Source organism: Hylobates moloch, unplaced genomic scaffold, assembly GCF_009828535.3.
Source record: "Hylobates moloch isolate HMO894 unplaced genomic scaffold, HMol_V3 SCAFFOLD_9, whole genome shotgun sequence".
Classification (NCBI taxonomy): domain Eukaryota; kingdom Metazoa; phylum Chordata; class Mammalia; order Primates; family Hylobatidae; genus Hylobates; species Hylobates moloch.
This window is the reverse complement of record NW_026652284.1, coordinates 45002788-45025980: the sequence shown is the minus strand read 5'-3', so window position 1 is coordinate 45025980 and position 23193 is coordinate 45002788. Positions and strand designations below refer to the sequence as shown.

The 23193-nt window shown below is 38.1% G+C and overlaps 1 protein-coding gene and 1 long non-coding RNA gene across 2 annotated transcripts in view; one reads left to right on the top strand and one right to left on the bottom strand.

The window, feature by feature from the left end:
* LOC131384296 (uncharacterized) overlaps nucleotides 1-9674 on the bottom strand; it is a 47629-nt gene extending 37955 nt beyond the window's left edge. The window contains exons 1-2 of the long non-coding RNA XR_009215000.1: nucleotides 9545-9674; nucleotides 3721-3859 (exon numbers count right to left, since the gene is read on the bottom strand). This is a non-coding gene — a long non-coding RNA (uncharacterized LOC131384296). The remainder of the gene's footprint in view (nucleotides 1-3720; nucleotides 3860-9544) is intronic.
* RP1 (RP1 axonemal microtubule associated) lies at nucleotides 4457-19175 on the top strand. The gene is made up of 4 exons (XM_032759762.2): nucleotides 4457-4563; nucleotides 9304-9930; nucleotides 10466-10637; nucleotides 13006-19175. Exons 2-4 carry the CDS (start codon nucleotides 9316-9318, stop codon nucleotides 18687-18689), a joined length of 6471 nt encoding a protein of 2156 aa, XP_032615653.1. The 5' UTR covers nucleotides 4457-4563; nucleotides 9304-9315; the 3' UTR covers nucleotides 18690-19175.
* Nucleotides 19176-23193: the final 4018 nt, after the last annotated feature.

Genomic DNA, 23193 nt, shown 5'->3' with positions numbered 1-23193 from the left:
AATTCTGCCATCTGGCTTCCTCAGGGACATTTTCTGTTATTTTGTTCCTTTTAGTGGGATATACCTTCCTCTTTTTTAATGTGCGTGCGTTGTGACTTTTTTTGTTTAAAACTCCATTTGAATCATATAATTTGGTAACTCTGAAAATTTAATCCCCTCCCCTCCCCATGGTTTGTTGTTTTCTTTCCCTCTCTCCCTCCCTCTCTCTCTCTTCCTTCCTTCCCATTTCTCTCTGTCTCCCTTTCTTTCTTTTTTATTTGTATGGGTTCTCTTTGCCAAGGATCAGCCTGCAGTAGAAGCTTATGGCATTCAGGTCTTTTCTGAGTCTGTGTTTTTCCCTGAGCATATGAGATGACTTTCTAAATTCCCCTGTATATGCGGTTGCTTTTGAATATCTCATCTTTAAGTGCCTAGTTCCCAAAAGGGGGGTAGATGATCAAAAAAGAAGAAAAAAGTCCCAGGTGTTATATCTTTAAATCCCCTGGAAGCCACTTCTGCCACTGAGAGTTGCAACAATGCCTACCTCTGTATACACCTCTGCAATCAGAAGGAGAAATCAGCAGCCAGAACACAGAAACTTAGTATTTGGAGAAGGGGGTTCTTATTTCTCACTCTGGATCCTGCAAGCTGCTGTAGGAATGCAGGCTGCTGTCCCCACAGCTGCCTGCCATGGGGCTGGGGGAAGAGGAATGAGTAGTCACTATAGGACTAATGGCTGAAATAAACAGAAATTAATTACAATTCACCAGCCAAGCCTTCCTCTGGAAGCTGCGAGCATTCAGATATACTTCAGAGTTCCAAAATATTAACTTCAGACAGTTTCTGCTAGTACAATTTTTGTCCAAGTGGGGAGATGAATTCCTGGCACTTCCTACTTTGCCATCTTCCATTGGATATACCTGTATTTTTAACATCATTGCCAAAGTAATCCTTTGAAGTGTGAGATCATTACTTCTCTTCTCAAAATCCTTCCTTGGTTTCTCATCTCACTTAAAGTTAAAGCCAAAGTATTTACCAATGGCTACAGACCCTGTATAATTTGGTGCCCTGCTTTCTAGCCACACTGGTCTTCTTATAATTTCTCAAATACTTCAAATACTTCCCACAAACCTTTGCGCTTACTCTCTCGGCCAGGAACACACTTCTGTCAAATATCTGAACACCATTTCCCTTGACTACTTTTAGATTTCTTCTCACATGTCACTTCTCAGTGAGGTTTTCCCTGACCTCTACCACTGCCACTCCTACTTTACCTCACTTTTCTCCATAGCACTTTGTATGATCTAACATACTGTAGATTTGCTTTTTTATTTATAGTTTGTCTCTGCAGGATAATGTGACCGCATGAAGGCAAGGATTTTTTTCTGTTGTGTTTGTTGCTATGTGTGTCTAATACACAGTGAGTATGCATTAATTATCTGTTGAACAAATGAACAAATGAGTAAAGAAGGAAGGCTGTGTAAAAAACTCCACATCTAAAGAGAATTGCCAATTCCAGAGTCCAGGAGATCTGTAATATGGAGAATGGTTTTTTAAGGTAGAGGCCATTTAGGTTCAATATCCAATAATTTAACTTGATCAGAATGGACCACACACAGAATTCTATGTGGCTTGGATGGCAAAGGACGAAGGCCATATTCTATACCAGCTATACAAAATTATTATGCTTCCTGATATAGTCTGATCTCTGTCCTGGGTTCCTTGGGCCTGCCTGGAAAGGTACATTCTAGCAGTTACAATGAGACAGCATTCTTCAGGCATATATATCTCCACAACAATTCTGTACTAAGGCAGGCAGAGGATCATTCCTTTAATAGGTATTTATTGAGTGCCTGATATATATAAGGTATTGAGCTATTTCTGGAAATTCAGAGATGATAAAGAAGTTACACTTCTGGTGCTTAATGCACCACTTGTTTGTGCAGTATGAAATGTACTACAGAGTATATTTATACAGATAGATAAGGGGGCACATTGCAGGGTACTTACTTCGTTCAGCATGTTGATGTAGTGGGAAGGCAGGGGTTCAAGAAAGGTTTCTGAGATGAACCGAGTGTTGAAGGAAGGGACAGAAAATGTATGGCAATGAAAGGCAGGGTGTCTGGGTTATGAGGAGGCATTACATTTGCATGTAAGATAAACAATACATGCAAAAATCCAGAGCCACATTTAAAAAACTTCAAATAATCAAAACTACAGAGTAAGACATATGGATCATAATGAAATTGGAAAAGTAAGCTGAAGTCAGATCACAATTTGTGAGGCATGCTAGGGCATGAAGTCATTTACTAAACGCTGTGAGGATCATGGAAATGTGTTAAAAGAAGATAAACATGGCGAAAATAATAATGTCCATTTATTGAACACTTATTATGACATTCAGACACTGTGTCAAACACATAATATACATTCTTTTACTTAACCCTCACGAATGAACCTATAAAGCAGGTATTTTTCCACATTTTATGGCCAGGGAAGTAGACAGAGGAATTAAGTACATGGCTTCAGATTCACATAGCAAAGTGGAAGAGGCAGGATTTGAACTGAGGTCTGACTGACTCAGTGGTATGCTGAGAATGTATGCTTAACACCACTCCTGTCGTCTGGCCACTCTAACAGCAGTGACCAGACAGAACTTAACAGAGCTCAGATATGACATACAGGTAGTCTCAGAGGCCATGGCAGTTGAAGGCATTCTTAGGGAAGAAGCCTAATATGAACTCTGCCAATGAGGCTTTTGGCATTCCTTAGGCTCACTTATCAAAGGCGGGCCAGGGCCAGAAGCATCAGCATCTGCTTATTAGAAATGTAGACTCTCAGACTCCACCCCAGGCCTACTGGGTCAACCGCTGCAGCAAGATCCCAGGAAATTCATATGCACCTTCAAGCCTGGGAAGCCATGGTTTAGATACACATTGACATGTGCCAGAGACATGTGATACCAGGGAAAGGGTATGGTAGCTCGATTGGATAACAGGGGTACCTGCTCTCTGTCCTTAACTGGAGTTGTGGGAGTGGAACGTATACTACAGGAGATGCTCAGAAAAGGAGAGCCCATTTTGTGCTGTCTTATATGTAAGAAATTGTTATCTTTCTTAAAAGTACCCCAAAAGAATCCCTTTTTGGTTCTTTTGATTCTTTTGATGCTGATGCTTCTGGCCCTGGCCCACCTTTGATAAATGAGTCTAAGGAATGCCAAAAGCCTCATTGGCAGAAATTCTTTCAGTGTCAAAACAGAACTGATCAATGTGAATTGTTTATCAGACATAGATTAAAGAATTAAAGATAAAATCAAGACAAATGCTGCATTAGTCCTTAGCTATTTAAGGGCAGATCATATCTGACCCCAAACTTTTTGAATTTGTACTTCAATTTGGAGCTGGTAATGATACAATTCATGCCTATTGCTACCCCGTAAACACAAATTCCCTTACTGATTTAATAGCCATGTCTTTGTGTAGACAGTGATAATTATAAATGGAGGTTTGTATCAAAGCTAGACACTACTGTTTCTCTTATCTACACCTCACTCTTTCTCTTTCTCCCCATCCCTCCCTACTCCTGTCTCCATTTCTCTCTCATAGGTGGCCTGTAACAAAGTCAGTATTTATGAGGCAAAGTGTGCAGTTTCATGATCTTTCTCCTTTTGTGATTGGTGTGGAGACAACATTGTGGTGCACATGCTTGAACCTGGTCCTGTTTCCCCAGAGGACCCCTTACCTTGTTTTTGTTGTTCAGAGCTGAGGCAGGAAGCCCAGTAGGAAACCCGATTAGGTGAAGCATCTTCAAGTCCGATTAGACTACAGGTAGTCATTAGAAGGATCAGGTGCCATCTGGGGACTTTATGTGTGACAAAGTCCTGAAACATGTTCAAACCCCAGTATGAGTAAGGGAAGAAGTGGAAGCGTGCTGTGTATGCAGAAGCATAAACCATAGCATTTCATCATGTGCTGCTTCTGCTGTTTGTCCTGTATTATGCTGAGTCACCAAATTGTGTACACTCACAGTCATTTCAGAATCACATCAATAAGGTAATAAGCAAGAGTGCCTAAATAAAACAAAAGGCCTAGATCTTTATTTTTAAATGATTACCAGGAGCAAGTACTGACTTAGAAACTTATCAGAATGAGAAAATGTCAAACAATTTCATTTTTAGCTGCACAATAACAGCTTTCTCCCGTTAACATAAATGAGGGTTAAAAGTTGTCTGGGAGAGAAATGCTTGTGTACTGGTGAAGTACTTTTTCTGGAGGATAACACTAGGCAAGAAAGAAGATGCAAGGGAAACCTTCATGAGGAAGATTTCATAACTGCAGAGCATGCTAGGAACTGTTTTGTATCTGGCTGTGGTCTCCTTAGGGAGAGCTCTGTCTGGTGATTAGCATCACCATGGATTAAATTAATTGGCTGTACTCAATCCCTTGCTGGACATACTGAGAATAAATCCAAAGACATTAGTTTCTTTGCACGAAATGAGGTTACATATCCAGTGACATTTATTTAAGCTATTTAAACAACTTAAACATCTTTTTGTTTTCTTAATAACAGAAGTTTCAAGTTCTGGTAAGTACAAAACTATTTGAATCTTTCTTTGGAAAATATTCTGTTTTGCTAGTTGTATTTTGTTTTCCGTATTATACTTAGATTATATATCTGTGTTCTGTCTTTAACTGTTAGAAAAAGAATAAATGTTATTAATAATTATCTTTTACTTAAATATGCCAGCAACCTTCACAATATGCTGATATTGAAGTAGAATAGAACTTCAGTATCAGGAAATCAAGTGATTCTAGTTTATTCAAATGAGTAATGTTTACTTTGTTTCTGACAATAAAAGCATTATATACTTCTTATAGACATGTGGGCAATACATTAAAGAAGAAGGCAATTAATTCAACAATGCTGTGACTACCACAGTGAATAACTGGTGATTTTCCTTTTTGAATCTCCTCTCTCAACTCTACCCCATAGGCTCATGAAAATCTGAAATGAACTGGTTTTTCTTGCAACATCAAGTCTCTGAATTGCTAAAAGAATGAACATTCTGTACATTCTGTATTTCTCAATTTTCCACTTTTTCTACTTCATTATTTGTGACTTGTCTGAATTCACACTATGTGGTAGAAAATTAAAATATAATTAGTGAAATGACGCATGTAACTCTGTCATGTTTTGTCAAGTGAGTGGGAGAGTGAAGACACAGCCCTCTTGGTAGAGGCCAACTATTTAGTAGTTCTGAGCAGCACAGCTGTAAATGATTGATTTAAGTGGGGTTTGATTGAAACTAATGATGCCACAGATAAGCCTAGCCACAGTTGAGCCTAAGGGTGTTAAAAAATCTGCTTAATATTAAAGAGCAATGAAAGTATGCATGATAGCTCCATTGTCTAACTTTAGGCAATAAAGAGGCTCTGCAGAGAAGAAGAGACGATATTGGTAGCAAGCTGTCATGTCATTAGAAGCGGATTTTAAGGCAAAGAGTTTTTGTAAACCAGCTTCCTTGCTACATATAGAGAAGTCACTGGTGAGGAAACTGGAGGGCCTCAAGATTCTACAGTTACCTCTTTCCACCTCCACCACTTCTTCAGCCTAAACTTCTGGGAGAATTCAACCATTTTATGCTGCTCAGTTTGTTTGTTCCCTAGGTAGCCCTTAAGTATATTACTGCCTTATTCCAAATTTAAAGGGCATAAGATAAACCTTATTATCGAAAGTGTATGTAATGATACATAGCTAAATTTCCATGCAAATTCTGATTAGTTCTTAAAACTGATTAAGAATGGAGCACAGCTAACATAGGAGAACTCAAAAATGTTACGGAGGGCTGGTAGCTCTGTTTCACAGAAGTGGGCACTCTATCGTCAAGACTTAATGACCACGTCGCTAGTCTTGCTCAGGTGCACCAGGTAAATGCTGTACCACCTCTGCCTTCTTCCTGGAGGGCATCTCTACCACTTTTTGCCTCTGGCATCTCAACTTTACACAGGCTTTCCTCTGGAAATTGCCCTCTCTTCTCACTCCCACCCCCAATCCCTCAGGCTGTATTAGACATCCCTCCTTAATATTCTCTTGGTACCCCAACTCTTCCTTTTCTTCACTTGAGCTGTTGAGTTACTCTATGAACTTCCCATGGACTCTGTAGGAAATGCACATTATTAAGACAGGGCAAAAGCTGATTCACTTCCTTCAGAAATACTTGGTTTGCACCCTCTTTCCAAATGATGACGTTGTGCAATCAATGAACACAAATGTTTTTATTCAGTGATAATACCTAATCTTTATCATGTTCTGGGTTTTACACACAAGGCCCTCCTTATCATAGGCTGTTAAGACTCACCTACAAGGATGCAGAATCTCAACACTCTAACTAAAAGTTCCCCCAGTGACTTCTAGGAGTTCCCAGAGATTCTCTCGCACACTATGAAGATCATGTGAACTTATATTTTTGTTTTGTTTTCACTACAGCATCCCCAACAAAGTGCCTGGCAACCACCCTGTTGGATGCACCTTCTCTGCAAATGCTCCTCCACTGCTGGGGAGCTGGCATCTTCCCAGGTCACGGTACCTTCAGCACCTGCCCTTCATGCACTGGGCTCAAAACTAATGCTCAGGGCTGGGTAGCAGTGGGATAGGGACAATGGCAACTGCCTCTTTGCTCCTATTGTCTTTATCTTCCATGTTTTCCCTCCCGGCCCCAGAACAAAATCTCCTTTCTCTTTAGCCAAAACTGACAAACAAAACTGCCCACAAAATTCTTAGCATATTGGCTCACATAGATGTGTTCCCAAAGTGGTCACCAGGTTAACAGCTCTCCAAATAGTGAGATTCAGGCATTTAAAAAGTGACATTAAGAGCCTCATGATGCACCTACACCAAGAAAAATATCATTTTCCAAAATTAAGTGAAAAATGTGTCTCAAATATTATTCATGTACAATATTTTCAAATAAACATATAAGTAAACCAACCTAAAATATAATTGGAGACAGAGTTCTAAAGTCTTATTTATTTTTTTTTTTTAAATTTTCTTGAAATGGTGTCTCACTCTATCATCCAGGCTGGGGTGCAGTGGTGCGATCTCAGCTCACTGCAACCTCCGCCTCCTGGGTTCAAGTGATTCTTCTGCCTCAGCCTCCCGAGTAGAGTAGCTGGGACTACAAGCGCACGCCACCACGCCCGGCTAATTTTTGTATTTTTAGTAGAAATGAGGGTTCACCATGTTGGCCAGGCTGGTCTTGAACTCCTGACCTCAGGAGATCTACCTGCCTCGGCCTCCCAAAGTGGTGGGATTGCACGTGTGAGCCACCACGCCTGGTCTAAAGTCCTATTTAAATACTGAAGGAACTCATCCTTCTTATAGTTGCTGATGCCATGGCAATTAAGCAGCCTGCTCAAAGTCAGACCACAGTTGACCAGATAAGGATAAGAGGTTGCAGTTTTGCTGACTCTATTGCGAAGCTGGATTCCCCAGCTCCTGATGCACATGTCTGCTACAGCTGCTTTTTTTGTCTTAAGTATTATAATTACTTTAAACTTCTGAGGAAGAAGGAAGGGAAGACATCTAATTTCTAGGCTGATCTTCAAATGTTTTTTTCTAAGTTACATTTAAATAAGATTTGCAAATCAGATTGGAGATATATGAAGAATCTTGGATAACAGCTTGCAAAAATTTAAGTAGATAATTTGAGCCAGATTTATAGCTGATTTACAATGATAAACATGCCTTTTTCCATCTCTGTATTACCAATCACATTAATTTTGTTTGTTCAATTTGTCTTCAAGGCTGCAGGACTTTCTTACTGTGTCAAAAGACACTAATAATTAAAATGATTTCAAACAATAGAAAACAGCCACAAATGAAAACAAGGCCAGAACCAGATAAATCCTTCCACATGCTGCTCGTTTGTCAGTCAAACTCCAGTTTCACTGAGAAGTGGAAACGGAAAACCTTAGTGCTTTGCTGAAAATTACTCTTCTTGAATTCTCTCCTGAAGGTTTAACTTTAGAACTACTAGTGGGACTAGTAACCAGACTGCAACAGTTTTAGCAGCCCACAGCAATGCTGTCATTCATTTAAAGAACATTTTTGCTTAGTGCAGTGTTTCCCAAAGTAAGTTAAGTGGTTGTGTGAGATGATTTGCCTGCATTTTATCCAATATGCAGTGGAAACATCTGATAGTATCTTAAGATGGCTCTTACTTAAGGTTCTATGTGATACATTCCTCCTAGAACTTAATGTCAAGTACATTTTCCTCCAGACAATTTGAACTTTAAAAACATTTCCTGTTTCTCCCATATTTCCTTATTGTCAGGATATGAAGGACTAAATTGATGAATTGCAAAACTCTCTTACTTTTCTCAGTGGATGGTTTCTGATTTGTGTCTGTTGTTTTTTAAATTCTGCAATAATACCTGCTAATTTTAAAGGTTCACGAAGTTTAGCAATGTATAAAAAACACGAATATTATCCAGAATTCTGCAATCCAGAGATAACCACCATCAACACTGGGTTGTATATATTTCTGGACTTTTCCCCAATTCATATAACTCAGTCATGTGCCACAAAACACTACTTTGGTCCATGGCGGACTACCTATATGATGGTGGCCCCACAAGATTATAATACCATATTTTGACTATACCTTTTCTATGTTTAGATATGTTTAGATACACAAATTACCACTGTGTTACAATGCCGTACGGTATTCAAACAGTAACATGCTGTACAGATTTATAGCCTAGGAGGAATAGGTTATTCCCTAAAGCCTGGGTGTGTAGTAGGCTATACCATCTGTTTGTGTAAGTACACTCTATGATATTCACACAATGATAAAATCACCTAACAATGCATTTCTCAGAACTTATCCTCATTGTTAAGCAATGTGACTGTACGTATACATTTAAATCAGTAGCACAGAATGTTTTTCAAACTGAATTTTTGCAGTTAGTAATATGTCATGATCATCTTTCTATGCCAAAAGATACATAAGATCATGTTTAATGGTTGCATAGTTTTCCATTGCATAGGTGTATATGTGATAATTTATCTAGGCCCTTATTCGTGTGTTTAGGTTATTTTTAACCTTTAAATTATAAATGTCCTTATTTAACAGTTTATCTCTTTTATTATAAGTTCCTTAAAATTGTCTTTCAAAATTGATAGGTATAATGAATGAATAAACGAATGAAAGAATAAACTTCTAGGAATATCCTGGATGTCTGCAGCTATATTTAGCATGCATTAGTATTACCATGTATTTGCTATGGTGCTGTGATTCTGGAGATAATTTTCTTTCTTCTCTAGGTCTCAGCCAAAATGAGTGATACCCCTTCTACTGGTTTTTCCATCATTCATCCTACTTCTTCTGAAGGTCAAGTTCCACCCCCTCGCCATTTGAGCCTCACTCATCCTGTTGTGGCCAAGCGGATCAGTTTCTACAAGAGCGGAGACCCCCAATTCGGCGGGGTCAGGGTGGTGGTCAACCCTCGCTCTTTTAAGTCCTTTGATGCTCTGCTGGATAACTTGTCCAGGAAGGTGCCCCTACCTTTTGGAGTGAGGAACATCAGCACCCCTCGGGGCAGGCACAGCATCACGCGCCTGGAGGAGCTGGAGGACGACGAGTTGTACCTATGTTCCCACGGCAGGAAGGTGCAGCCTGTAGACCTGGACAAAGCCCGTCGGCGCCCGCGGCCCTGGCTCAGCAGCCGGGCCATCAGCGCGCATGCACAGTCCCACCCCGTCGCCGTCGCTGCCCCCAGCATGCCCCGCGCCCCGCGGAGCCTGGTGGTCTTCAGGAATGGCGACCCGAAGACGAGGCGCGCGGTTCTTGTGAGCAGGAGGGTCACCCAGAGCTTCGAGGCATTTCTACAGCACCTGACAGAGGTCATGCAGCGCCCGGTGGTCAAGCTGTATGCTACGGACGGAAGGAGGGTGAGCGTTCTGGGGGCTCCTCGAGCCTGAGCTCATTTTGAGCACCCTACTAATTGGATTCGTGTGGGATGTGAATGGTGGCCCCCGGGAAGGAAGTCTTCCTTCCTCCCTGACTGTGTATGTGAGTGTGTGTGTGCCGCTGCTGCCTTTGTTCCTTTGTCAGAATCTGACTGGAATCTCATCTTTCCCTCACGCTACCTACCCCTTTCTGTCTTCCCTGAGCCCCGAGTTACATAATGTTTTCGCATGGAATCCAATCTGGATAATATTTTTTGGAAAGGAGTGACAAACAGTAGTATTTTCATACAGGAAGCATTTTCCTGGGATCCCCTCTGGAACGTAACTGACTCCCCCACCCAACCTTGACATTTGGTATTTGTACTTATTTTGTATACGCCATTGGTGCCTAAGAAAATGCTCAGTGATGATGTCTTTCAAGCCTAGGAGGTTGTTGATTTGATTCAAGCAAAGTTATAAAATTACCACTTAGTATAAAATGTGCTCATCTCAGGATGATGACTCTGGTCTCTTTTAGGTTCCCAGCCTCCAGGCAGTGATCCTGAGCTCTGGAGCTGTGGTGGCAGCAGGAAGGGAGCCGTTTAAACCAGGAAATTATGACATCCAAAAATACTTGCTTCCGGCTAGATTACCAGGGATCTCTCAGCGTGTGTACCCCAAGGGAAATGCAAAGTCAGAAAGCAGAAAGAGTAAGTCACTTATTAATATATAGCCCATATTTTTAGCCCTGAGATTTTTTTTGCCTCAACGACAGCAAAAATCCATGCTTAAATGACCAGTTTCTTTCACCACAGAAACGAAAAGGAGAGGATTTAAAAACATTCTAAACTGAAATTGGCTATATTTATAGTTGGAAAGAGTCATAGAGATTATCTATTTTTTAGACTTTTCCAAATCAATGATATGCCTGTTTAAATTGATGATGTGTACTTTTTTGCATAAAATATCTAGTTAAAAAAATAAAAATGCCAGCATTTCTTGCTTTAGAGTGGAATCTGTGTAAGTCTCTTCTCTGGTGTTTGCAGTTTTCTCTAAATAGTACCATGCAGCATCCATAGCTGACCTCAGCAGGTTAGCAGAATGACTGTATTTTTTCAAATCTACGCTATGTGCTCTGCCTTCTGAAGTTATTCCTATAAAAACCACAGGTTCTTAGATCCACATTTTATTTATTAAATAAAAGGTTCATGCAACCAATTCATGCTGGTTAACGATAATGTAGGTTGATAATTCTGTAGGATCTGCTGTGTAGCATTATCCTTTGGTTAGGGGAGGAAGAGGGCCTCTTCAGGCTCAGGAATGTGGGATGAGCTGTAAATTGCCTATACAGCAATTTACATTAGCAATAATGAGCTAATCTCATTATTCATTGTACTCAGTATTTCCAGGGAAGACAAGCTCTTTGCTGGAGTACTGATTATTTTTTATACTTAAATTTAAGTTTTTATTCTCTTTAGACTTGGATAATATGTATTTTAAATAGTATTAATCTCTCTACTCACTGCTAATGTGGGTAAAACTAATCCGTTGTTGTTTAATGATTTCATGGATATATTCAATAGATAATTATTAATGCTTCTATTTTGTAAGCATTAGGTTGCCACATATATGTTATAAATATGGTAGTGCTATTTCACGTTTGTCATTTTACTAAAATGATTTTATTATCTTATGTGTGATACAGGTTGCCGAGTATGGTTTTTGATGACTGCAGGGAATCTGAGGGCTTTGTTAAGTTTTCTTAAAAAATTTGAGACATTTTGATTTATAATTTAAGTAAAAGCATATCAAAAATAAGAAAAAATATTTCTAGGTTTATACTCTAGGGGCTTACCTGATGGCAGGTATGTGCAAATCTATATAGATTTGCTAACAGGAATTTTTTTTTCTTTTTGAGATGGGGTCTTGCTATGTTACCCAGGCTGTTTATGATGGGCTCAAGTGATCACCCGCCTCAGCCTCCCAAAGTGCTAGGATTACAGATGTGAGCCATTGCGCCCAGCCCAGGCATTTTGATTGAATTTAAGAAGCAAGAGTGCCAAGGTTAATGCTGAAGATACACATTAAAAGGACAACTGATATCTGGACTTATGTCTATCTCTGTTCTCTCTTGTGCCCTATATTAAGTCAGCTGCAACGATAATGCAAAGTGCATGCTAAATTACTAATTAGTACTTGATTAATTCAGTCTTAATTATAAAAATGTTTCTGCTTTCACAAAGCTATGGATACCTCTTTTGATGTGTAGGTGGGAAGATGAATACCATCATAAATTGCTTGCCTTGTTTGAATAGGTAAGTGGTACTTGGTTAGACTCCAGTTTCAGTACTGGTAAAACAATGAAATGAAAACCCACAAAAAGTTTTACCTTTGGTAGAATTCTTAGCAGTTTTTACTTTATACATTTTTAAAATTAAAATTACCTTATTAAACTTGTTAAAATTCTCTGAACCTCCTCATTGAAGTTGAAGTAGAATTAGAGATCTCTTCTAAAGAGTGGTTTGAAGAAATGTACCACTGTTACAGTAGGTTTTCTCAAATAACTATTGGGAAAATACATAGGCTGAGTGTGGTGGCTCACGCCTGTAATCCTAGCACTTTGGGAGGCCGAGGCAGGCGGATCACGAGGTCAGGAGATCGAGACCATCCTGGCCAACATGGTGAAAACCCATCTCTACTAAAAATACAAAAAAATGAGCTGGGCATGGTGGTGCGGGCCTGTGGTCCCAGCTATTCGGGACGCTGAAGCAGGAGAACTGCTTGCACCCTGGTGGTGGAGGTAGCAGTGAGCCCAGATCGTGCCACTGCACTCCAGTCTGGTGACAGAGCAAGACTCTGTCTCAGAAAAAAAGAAAAAAAAGAAAAAAAATACATAGAGCTCAGAAACATATCAGTAACATTTTACTGTGAAATACAGAAAATATGCTACTTTTCATACTAATCATTTCTCCTTTTCTCTTTTTTTCTTTGCTGCCTCTTCCTTTGGATATTTCTAACTTCTCTGCCTTCCATATTATATTTTGATGTGGGCACCTTTTACTCTTAAAATCTTTAAAGTAAGCACACATATGTCTTCAAGCTCAAGGTCCCAGATTTATTCTGTTTCTTCTGAGAAAACACATAATAATGATTGCTACTTAGACTATTCTTTTGTTCCTGAAAATTACTTGGCCTTAGAAAAGAATGATTCTCAGAATTTACCAATATATCCTTCTGAAGATGATATTGAGAAATCAATTATTTTTAATCAAGATGGCACTATGACAGTTGAGATGAAAGTTCGATTCAGAATAAAAGAGGAAGAAACCATAAAATGGACAACTACTGTCAGTAAAACTGGTCCTTCTAATAATGATGAAAAGAGTGAGATAAGTTTTCCAGGAAGAACAGAAAGTCGATCATCTGGTTTAAAGCTTGCAGCATGTTCATTCTCTGCAGATGTGTCACCTATGGAGCGAAGCAGTAATCAAGAGGGCAGTTTGGCAGAGGAGATAAACATTCAAATGACAGATCAAGTGGCTGAAACTTGCAGTTCTGCTAGTTGGGAGAATGCTACTGTGGACACAGATATCAACCAGGGAACTCAAGACCAAGCAAAGCATCGTTTTTATAGGCCCCCTACACCTGGACTAAGAAGAGTGAGACAAAAGAAATCTGTGATAGGCAGTGTGACCTTAGTATCTGAAACTGAGGTTCAAGAGAAAATGATTGGACAGTTTTCCTATAGTGAAGAAAGGGAAAGTGGGGAAAACAAGTCTGAGTATCACATGTTTACACATTCTTGCAGTAAAATGTCATCAGTATCTAACAAACCAGTATTTGTTCAGATCAATAACAATGATCAAATGGAGGAGTCATCGTTAGAAAGAAAAAAGGAAAACAGTCTGCTTAAGTCAAGTGCAATAAGTGCTGGTGTTATAGAAATTACAAGTCAGAAGATGTTAGAGATGTCGCATAATAATGGTTTGCCATCAACTATATCAAATAACTCAATTGTGGAGGAAGATGTAGTTGATTGTGTGGTATCGGACAACAAAACTGGTATCAAGAACTTCAAAACTTATGGTAACACCAATGATAGGTTCAGTCCTTTTTCAGCAGATGCAACCCATTTTTCAAGTAATAACTCTGGAACTGACAAAAATATTTCTGAGGCTCCAGCTTCAGAAGCATCCTCTAATGTCACTGCAAGAATTGACAGACTAATTAATGAATTTGCTCAGTGTGGTTTAACAAAACTTCCAAAAAATGAAAAGAAGATTTTGTCATCTGTTACCAGCAAAAAGAAGAAAAAATCTCGACAGCAAGCAATAAATTCCAGGTATCAAGATGGACAGCTTGCAACCAAAGGAATTCTTAATAAGAATGAGAGAATAAACACAAAAGGTAGAATTACAAAGGAAATGATAGTGCAAGATTCAGATAGTCCCCTTAAAGGAGGGATACTTTGTGAGGAAGACCTCCGGACAAGTGATACTGTAATTGAATCAAATACTTTTTGTTCCAAAAGTAATCTCAATTCCACGATTTCCAAGAATTTCCATAGAAATAAATTAAATACTACTCAAAATTCCAAGGTTCAAGGACTTTTAACCAAAAGAAAATCTAGATCACTAAATAAAATAAGCTTAGGAGCACCTAAAAAAGGAGAAATCGGTCAAAGAGATAAAGTGTTTCCTCACAATGAATCTAAATATTGCAAAAGTACTTTTGAAAATAAAAGTTTATTTCATGTATTTAACATCCTTGAGCAAAAACCCAAAGATTTTTATGCACCGCAATCTCAAGCAGAAGTGGCATCTGGGTATTTGAGAGGAATGGCAAAGAAGAGTTTAGTTTCAAAAGTTACTGATTCACACATAACTTTAAAAAGCCAGAAAAAACATAAAGGGGATAAATTGAAAGCAAGTGCTATTTTAAGTAAACAACATGCTACAACCAGGGCAAATTCTTTAGCTTCTTTGAAAAAACCTGATTTTCCTGAGGATATTGCTCATCATTCAATTCAAAATTATATACAGAGTTGGTTGCAAAACATAAATCCGTATCCAACTTTAAAGCCTATAAAATCAGCTCCGGTATGTAGAAATGAAATGAGTATGGTAAATTGTAGCAATAATAGTTTTTCAGGGAATGATCCCTATACAAGTTCTGGAAAAATAAGTAATTTTGTTATGGAAAGTAATAAACACATAACTAAAATTGCCAGTTTGACAGGAGATAATCTATGTAAAGAGGGAGATAAGTCTTTTATTGCCAATGACACTGGTGAAGATCTCCATGAGACACAGGTTGGATCTCTGAATGATGCTTATTTGGTTCCCTTGCATGAATATTGTACTTTGTCACAGTCAGCTATTAATGATCATAATACTAAAAGTCATATAGCTGCTGAAAAATCGGGACCAGAGAAAAAACTTGTTTACGAGAAAATAAACCTAGCTAGAAAAAGGCAAAGTGTAGAGGTTGCCATTCAAGTAGATCCTATAGAAGAGGAAACTCCAAAAGACCTCTTACCAGTCCTGATGCTTCACCAATTGCAAGCTTCAGTTCCTGGTATTCACAAGACTCAGAATGGAGTTGTTCAAATGCCAGGTTCACTTGCACATGTTCCCTTTCATTCTGCAATCTGTAATTCATCCACTAATCTCCTTCTAGCTTGGCTCTTGGTGCTAAACCTAAAGGGAAGTATGAATAGCTTCTGTCAAGTTGATGCTCACAAGGCTACCAACAAATCTTCAGAAACGCTTGCATTATTGGAGATTCTAAAGCACATAGCTATCACAGAGGAAGCTGATGACTTGAAAGCTGCTGTTGCCAATTTAGTGGAGTCAACTACAAGCCACTTTGGACTCAGTGAGAAAGAACAAGACGTGGTTCCAATAGATCTTTCTGCAAATTGTTCCACAGTCAACATTCAGAGTGTTCCTAAGTACAGTGAAAATGAAAGAACACAAGGAATCTCCTCTTTGGATGGAGGTTGCTCTGCCAGTGAGGCATGTGCCCCTGAAGTCTGTGTTTTGGAAGTGACTTGCTCTCCATGTGAGATGTGCACTGTAAATAAGGCTTATCCTCCAAAAGAGACATGTAACCTCAGTGACACTTTTTTTCCTAGTGATGGTTATGGTGTGGATCAGACTTCTATGATTAAGGCTTGTTTCCTAGGAGAGATCTGTTCACTTACTGATACTGTGTTTTCTGATAAGGCTTGTGCTCAAAAGGAGAACCATATCTATGAGGGAGCTTGCCCAATTGATGAGACCTACGTTCCTGTCAATGTCTGCAATACCATTGACTTTTTAAACTCCAAAGAAAACACATATACTGATAACTTGGAATCAACTGAAGAGTTAGAAAGAGGTGATGACATTCAGAAAGATCTAAATATTTTGACAGACCCTGAATATAAAAATGGCTTTAATACATTGGTGTCGCATCAAAATGTCAGTAATTTAAGCTCCTGTGGCCTTTGCCTAAGTGAAAAAGAAGCAGAACTTGATAAGAAACATAGTTCTCTAGATGATTTTGAAAATTGTTCACTAAGGAAGTTTCAGGATGAAAATGCATATACTTCCTTTGATATGGAAGAACCAAGGACTTCTGAAGAACCAGGCTCAATAACCAACAGCATGACATCAAGTGAAAGAAACATTTCAGAATTGGAATCTTTTGAAGACTTAGATAACCATGACACTGATATCTTCAATAGAGTGGTTAATGGAGGAGAGCAAGCCACTGAAGAATTAATCCAAGAAGACGTAGAGGCTAGTAAAACTTTAGAATTGATAGACATCTCTAGTAAGAATATTATGGAAGAAAAAAGAAAGAATGGTATAATTTATGAAATAATCAGTAAGAGGCTGGCAACACCACCATCTTTAGTTTTTTGCTATGATTCTAAGCAAAATAGTGAAAAGGAGACCAATGAAGGAGAAACTAAGATGGTAAAAATGATGGTGAAAAACATGGAAACTGGAAGTTATTCAGAGTCCTCTCCTGATTTAAAAAAATGCATCAAAAGTCCAGTGACTTCTGATTGGTCAGACTATCGGCCCGACAGTGACAGTGAGCAGCCATATAAAACATCCAGTGATGATCCCAATGACAGTGGCGAACTTACCCAAGAGAAAGAATACAACATAGGATTTGTTAAAAGGGCAATAGAAAAACTTTACGGTAAAGCAGATACTATTAAACCATCTTTTTTTCCTGGCTCTACCCGCAAGTCTCAGGTTTGTCCTTATAATTCTGTGGAATTTCAGTGTTCCAGGAAAGCAACTCTTTATGATTCTGAAGGGCAGTCATTTGGCTCTTCTGAACAGGTATCTAGTAGTTCACCTATGTTGCAGGAATTCCAGGGAGAAAGACAAGATAAGTGTGATGTTAGTGGTGTGAGGGACAATTATTATAGGGGTGACGTGTTAGAACCTGGTACAAAACAAAATGATCATAGCAGAATCCTCACAGACATAGAGGAAGGAGTACTGATTGACAAAGGCAAATGGCTTCTGAAAGAAAATCATTTGCTAAGGATGTCATCTGAAAATCCTGGCATGTGTGGCAATGCAGACACCACATCAGTAGACACCCTACTTGATAATAACAGCAGTGAGGTACCATATTCACATTTTGGTAATTTGGCCCCAGGCCCAGCCATGGATGAACTCTCCTCTTCAGAACTCGAGGAACTGACTCAACCCCTTGAACTAAAATGCAATTACTTTAACATGCCTCATGGCAGTGACTCAGAACCTTTTCATGAGGATTGGCTGGATGTTCACAATGAAACCTGTGCCAAGGAAAGAATAGCAAATCACCATACAGAGGAGAAGGGTAATCATCAGTCAGAAAGAGTATGCACATCTGTCACTCATTCCTTTATTTCTGCTGGTAACAAAGTATACCCTGTCTCTGATGATGCTATTAAAAACCAACCATTGCCTGGCAGTAATATGATTCATGGTACACTTCAGGAAGCTGACTCTTTGGATAAACTGTATGCTCTTTGTGGTCAACATTGCCCAATACTAACTGTTATTATCCAACCCATGAATGAGGAAGACCGAGGATTTGCATATCGCAAAGAATCTGATATTGAAAATTTCTTGGGTTTTTATTTATGGATGAAAATACACCCATATTTACTTCAGACAGACAAAAATGTGTTCAGGGAAGAGAACAATAAAGCAAGTCTGAGACAAAATCTTATTGATAATGCCATTGGTGATATATTTGATCAGTTTTATTTCAATAACACATTTGACTTGATGGGTAAAAGAAGAAAACAAAAAAGAATTAACTTCTTGGGGTTAGAGGAAGAAGGTAATTTAAAGAAATTTCAACCGGATTTGAAGGAAAGGTTTTGTATGAATTTCTTGCACACATCATTGTTAGTTGTGGGTAATATGAATTCAAATACACAAGACCTCAGCAGTCAGACAAATGAAATCTTTAAAGCAGTCGATGAGAATAACAACTTATTAAATAACAGATTCCAGGGCTCAAGAACAAATCTCAACCAAGTAGTAAGAGAAAATATCAACTGTCATTACTTCTTTGAAATGCTTGGTCAAGTTTGCCTCTTAGATATTTGCCAAGTTGAGACCTCCTTAAATATTAGCAACAGAAATATTTTAGAAGACCTTTGTATGTTTGAGGGTGAAAATCTTTTCATTTGGGAAGAGGAAGACATATTAAATTTAACTGATCTTGAAAGCAGTAGAGAACAAGAAGATTTATAATTTCAATATCAGCACAGTCATTCTTTGTCAATTCATTTTTTCCCATAATGAGATGAAGCACGTGTGACGAATATGGACTAGATAACCTCTAAGAATTTTCCACTTCTTCAAAATGAACTTACTCTAGAAAGCTTACCCTTGGATAACCAGTTTGACTTTCAAAATTTCTCTGTTCTTTGTTTTTCCAACAATTACAGACTCAGGTTCTCTTATTTTGGAAGTTTCTATCCGGTTTTGTTCTGAAATTACATGGTTTTTATTTTTTGGTATCTATGATTTTTTTTGCTCAGGGCGTCAAAATGTACTAAAGATAAGAATTATATCCTTTTTAAAAAAGTGTCGTTAGCTTGGTGTAAAATGTATATTGACTGTATTGGTGAATAAATTGAATAGACATAACCTCAAAGTACTTCACTTATTCTTTTTAACTACTGATTTGATAAAAAGTATGATTATAAGATATCCACAACAATCTCATAGTTTCTTGTGCCAAATGTGTTGAGTCCAGAATATCCAGTGAAATTGCAAGCATTTCGATGGGACAGGATTTAGTGTTTTTCTAATAGACTAGACTATCAAGTATCAATTGGTTTGAATGATTGTGGTGTATTTCCCAGGAGTTAACCAGGAAAGCTTTTAAGATTCCTTCCACTGCATGACTATATGGTGGTATAGAAACAAGTCTTAGAAAACTTGGAAATCTATGCCTCTTGTCTACAACTGACTCAAATTAGAATGATCAGTATTTTTAGAGCCACACATGGAGATGCTAAAATAACATAAATTTGGCATTGAGGAACAAAAGGTAATTAAATTAATTACATCAAGAATAATGTTGGTGTCAGTTCAGCATGAGTCATAAATTTGTAAAAATTATGAATTGCTACTTCATCAGCTGGAGACTACTTCTAAGTAGAGTATGCTTTTTAAAAAAACATTAAGTGATGTTTTCTTTTAATGAAAATATGGAAGTTATAATGTTATGTAAGTTTCTGTAGTAAGCAATGAGAAATTGTAGTGAATGAAAGGGCACAAAGTCTTGGAGAAAAAATAGAAAGGAGAAAATAATTTACATTAATTTTGTGCCTACTGTGTACCAGGGACTGTGGTACACCTGCAGGCTTTTTGTGTGTATTTTTTCCTCATAAGGGCACTGTGAATGTGGCTTTATTACTCCCCCTGCATTTTTTTTTTTAATAGAGAAGTTAGGAGCAAAAGGTAAAGGACTTTCATGACTGGTTTACAGTAGGGTATCATGCCAGGATTTGAACCCAGTTCTTTGTGCTTGAAAATCAATACTCTTTTTACTACCTTTTTTTTTTTTTTAAAGCTGATTCTCAGTATGTTTCCCAGGCTGGTTTTGAACTCCTGGGCTCAAATGATCCTCCATTTTTCTTTACCTCTTACTAATTTCAGATCCATACATGTAGAAGGATGTGCAAATATGCTGAAGGATAGAACTCAGTTTTTTGTATTTTTTTTTAGTTTTTTAATATCTTATGAAACCAGTATTTTACTTATCCTTAAAATGTCTGTAAAGATGATTTTTTCTTTTAAACATTCAAAGCATGTTTTTATTTTTACAAGATTTATATTTAAAAAATCTTGTCACACTGCGAAATTTACAAGAGTAAGTGAAACTTTAGAGGAAATATAAGAACATTATAGAGACCTAGCTTTTGCTTTACAGATGAAGTACCTGAAGGGCTGAGTATGGAAGTGTAGCCTCCCTTACTCAGGGGAAGATATGTAGAATTCAGTCTCTGGTCCCAAGGTGGAGTGGTGAAATTATTGTGTTTTGCCCACCAGATGGCAGCTGTACTATGCGCTGCCAGAAGTTCAGGCACTCTGAGAGGCTTGCATGGATAACGGCAATGCTTTAAGCATTGGGGCAGTCTCTGAGCTTCCTGCTTCTGCTTCAAAGAAAGCTGAATGCCCAACTGTGCAGGCATCTCCCAAATATTAAACCCAGAAGAAGTAGCAGTGTTCAGAATTAAAATAAATATACTATTAGTATATTTAGTAGCAAGGAGCAGAAGTTCAAAAGTAGAGGCACTCAAAAATGCCAGCTGTCAAGTATTATCAGAGTTGATTCCAAGCAAAGCCCAATCTGGGGACAATGGGACCCACCAAAATTCCCTAATTCAAGTTGAAACTAAGTTAATGAGCCATTGGCTCAGTGGATAGGGGTAATTTTTACATGACACTTTCAAATATTATAATGTAACTTTTCAGTGACACAAAACATACCTCATTTTTCAGAGTGTAAACTGAGGTATTGAAACTACATTCCATATTTGTGGCACTCAAAGTCCTTATGAGGAGCTACCTTATAAGGTGGTTGTTAGAGGATCACTAGAGAAAATACTTGTAAAACTCTTAGCACAGAGGTTGGCACACAGTGTTAAACATGTTTTAGCTATTTTTCTTTAAAAAGCCATTAGTCTTAATACGTTTGATATGCTTTTCAAAGTTGGTGTTCTTCTGACCAAGATGTATTTTAGCTTTATTGTGTGCATATATATATATGAAATGTAATATTTTCAACATTTAGTCATATAGCCCTTTACAAAAGTGAAGGTGACTAACAGTTTGAGCCCCTGCTTGGTGCCAAATATTGGGCTAAGTTCTTTATGTGTGTTATCTTCGTCCTCACAAGAACCCTCTCGATGGGTAATAGTATCTTTAATGTAGCAGGAAGGGGACTAAAACTCACAGAGGCTAGTAAAGAAGCGCTTTTACTTTAATATCTGTATTTGATCTTCATAAAAAGTCCTGAGTTTTGTGGTTTGATACTCCATGTACAGATCTACCCTGAAAACAAAATGACTTTCTATTCCCTGTTTATTGAGGTTAAGAAGGATTCCATAACTACCCAGGGTTCTTTTAATCCAAAGTACTTAGCGTTTTTCCTACTATTCTACTCTCTTGTCCATTAAGGTATTAAAGGATAATTGTTTTTAAAAAGCAAAATCATGAATTCTATATAGATATAACATGACCATGTGCCAAAGATTACAAATTACGTAGGGAATTATTAACATATACAATAGGCTGAAGGAAGAATTTAAAGTATCACTAAAAATAAGCAATAAGAAATGCTGAAATGAATTTGCGTCTGTCCAGGACAAAAATTACATTCCCTGGACACAACCAATTTATATTTCTATGGAAAAGAATAGTTTGCATTATCTATGTTTTTACAATTTGCAGGATTATCAGATAATTTAAAGATAATGAAAAAACAGAGATAATCCCAAGAGGGCTTGACAAGGCACTTTTGTCCATTTCAAGGTATTTCACAGTTTTTTTCCTAAAAGAGTTTATCTTCCAGTGACTTAAGTGCTAATTTATTAAGGGAATGTTCCTAAGTCAGCAAAGAACGTATGACCGAAAAGCTTTTGAAAATTAAGCAACAAAACAGCAAACCTTCAATAAGAGACAAGTACTATGTTTGATGGTTTAGAGAAGATGTGTTCATCTTGTTTTAGACAAAAATTAGTAAACAATTCCCATCATGGGCTTTAGATGTAATATACAATGGGCTGGGCGCAGTGGCTCACACCTGTAATCCCAGCACTTTGGGAGGCCGAGGCGGGCAGATCACGAGGTCAGGAGATCGAGACCATCCTGGCAAACACGATGAAACCCCGTCTCTACTAAAAATACAAAAAAATTAGCCAGGTGTGGTGGCAGGCGCCTGTAGTCCCAGCTACTCGGGAGGCTGAGGTAAGAGAATGGCATGAACTCAGGAGGTGGAACTTGCAGTGAGCCGAGATCACACCACTGCACTCCAGCCTGGGCAACAGAGCGAGACTACATCTCAAAAAAAAAAAAAAAGATGTAATATACAATGATTATTTTTTAACAATGGGAATTCTTTCTAAAGGATGTACACATGAGCCTTTTCTCTATGCATAGATATTTCATATATTAATGTTTACTTTTTGATTCATACACAGATTATCGTAACAATCAGTAACAGCAAGAACAAAAAACAAAGGGCAATGGAGTAAAAATCATTTAGATGCTTTTCCTCTTGAGAATAGTTCTTTTCTTCTGTAACACTAATGTTGATAAGTGGCTGCAGTCTACAGACTACTACCTACGTAAGACTGCTTAAAGCTCAGGTGAATCAATACAACCAAGTAAATTAAGATAGGATGGTGGGTTCATGGGAAAACATGACTTGCACGTCACAGGAATTCATTATATTGAGAGTGAAAGTGGTTAGTGAGAAATGGGTGATATGAAGCTAAATACTATATTTATGTTCATATATATGAATATTCATTATATATTTATGTTTGTTTAACATAGTTGCTGCCTCAGCGTCCATTTTTAGCCCTGACATAATATTTGAAATTTAGTCCTACTTTGTCACCTTTGGCTTAGTTAAAACCTTACTTTCCCATGTAGTTGTTTGCCGTATGGCCTACTTGTTCCTCATTTCTTTGACCCAAAAGCCAACACACCCCACAGCTATTGAACATGATAAAATGTA

Excerpts from the sequence above, each read along its gene's own strand:
- RP1 (XM_032759762.2), top strand. The coding sequence starts at position 9,316 with ATGAGTGATACCCCTTCTACTGGTTTTTCCATCATTCATCCTACTTCT. Across the intron at positions 9,931-10,465 it reads ATGCTACGGACGGAAGGAGG|GTTCCCAGCCTCCAGGCAGT; the intron begins GTGAGCGTTCTG and ends GGTCTCTTTTAG. Across the intron at positions 10,638-13,005 it reads AAAGTCAGAAAGCAGAAAGA|TAAGCACACATATGTCTTCA; the intron begins GTAAGTCACTTA and ends AAATCTTTAAAG.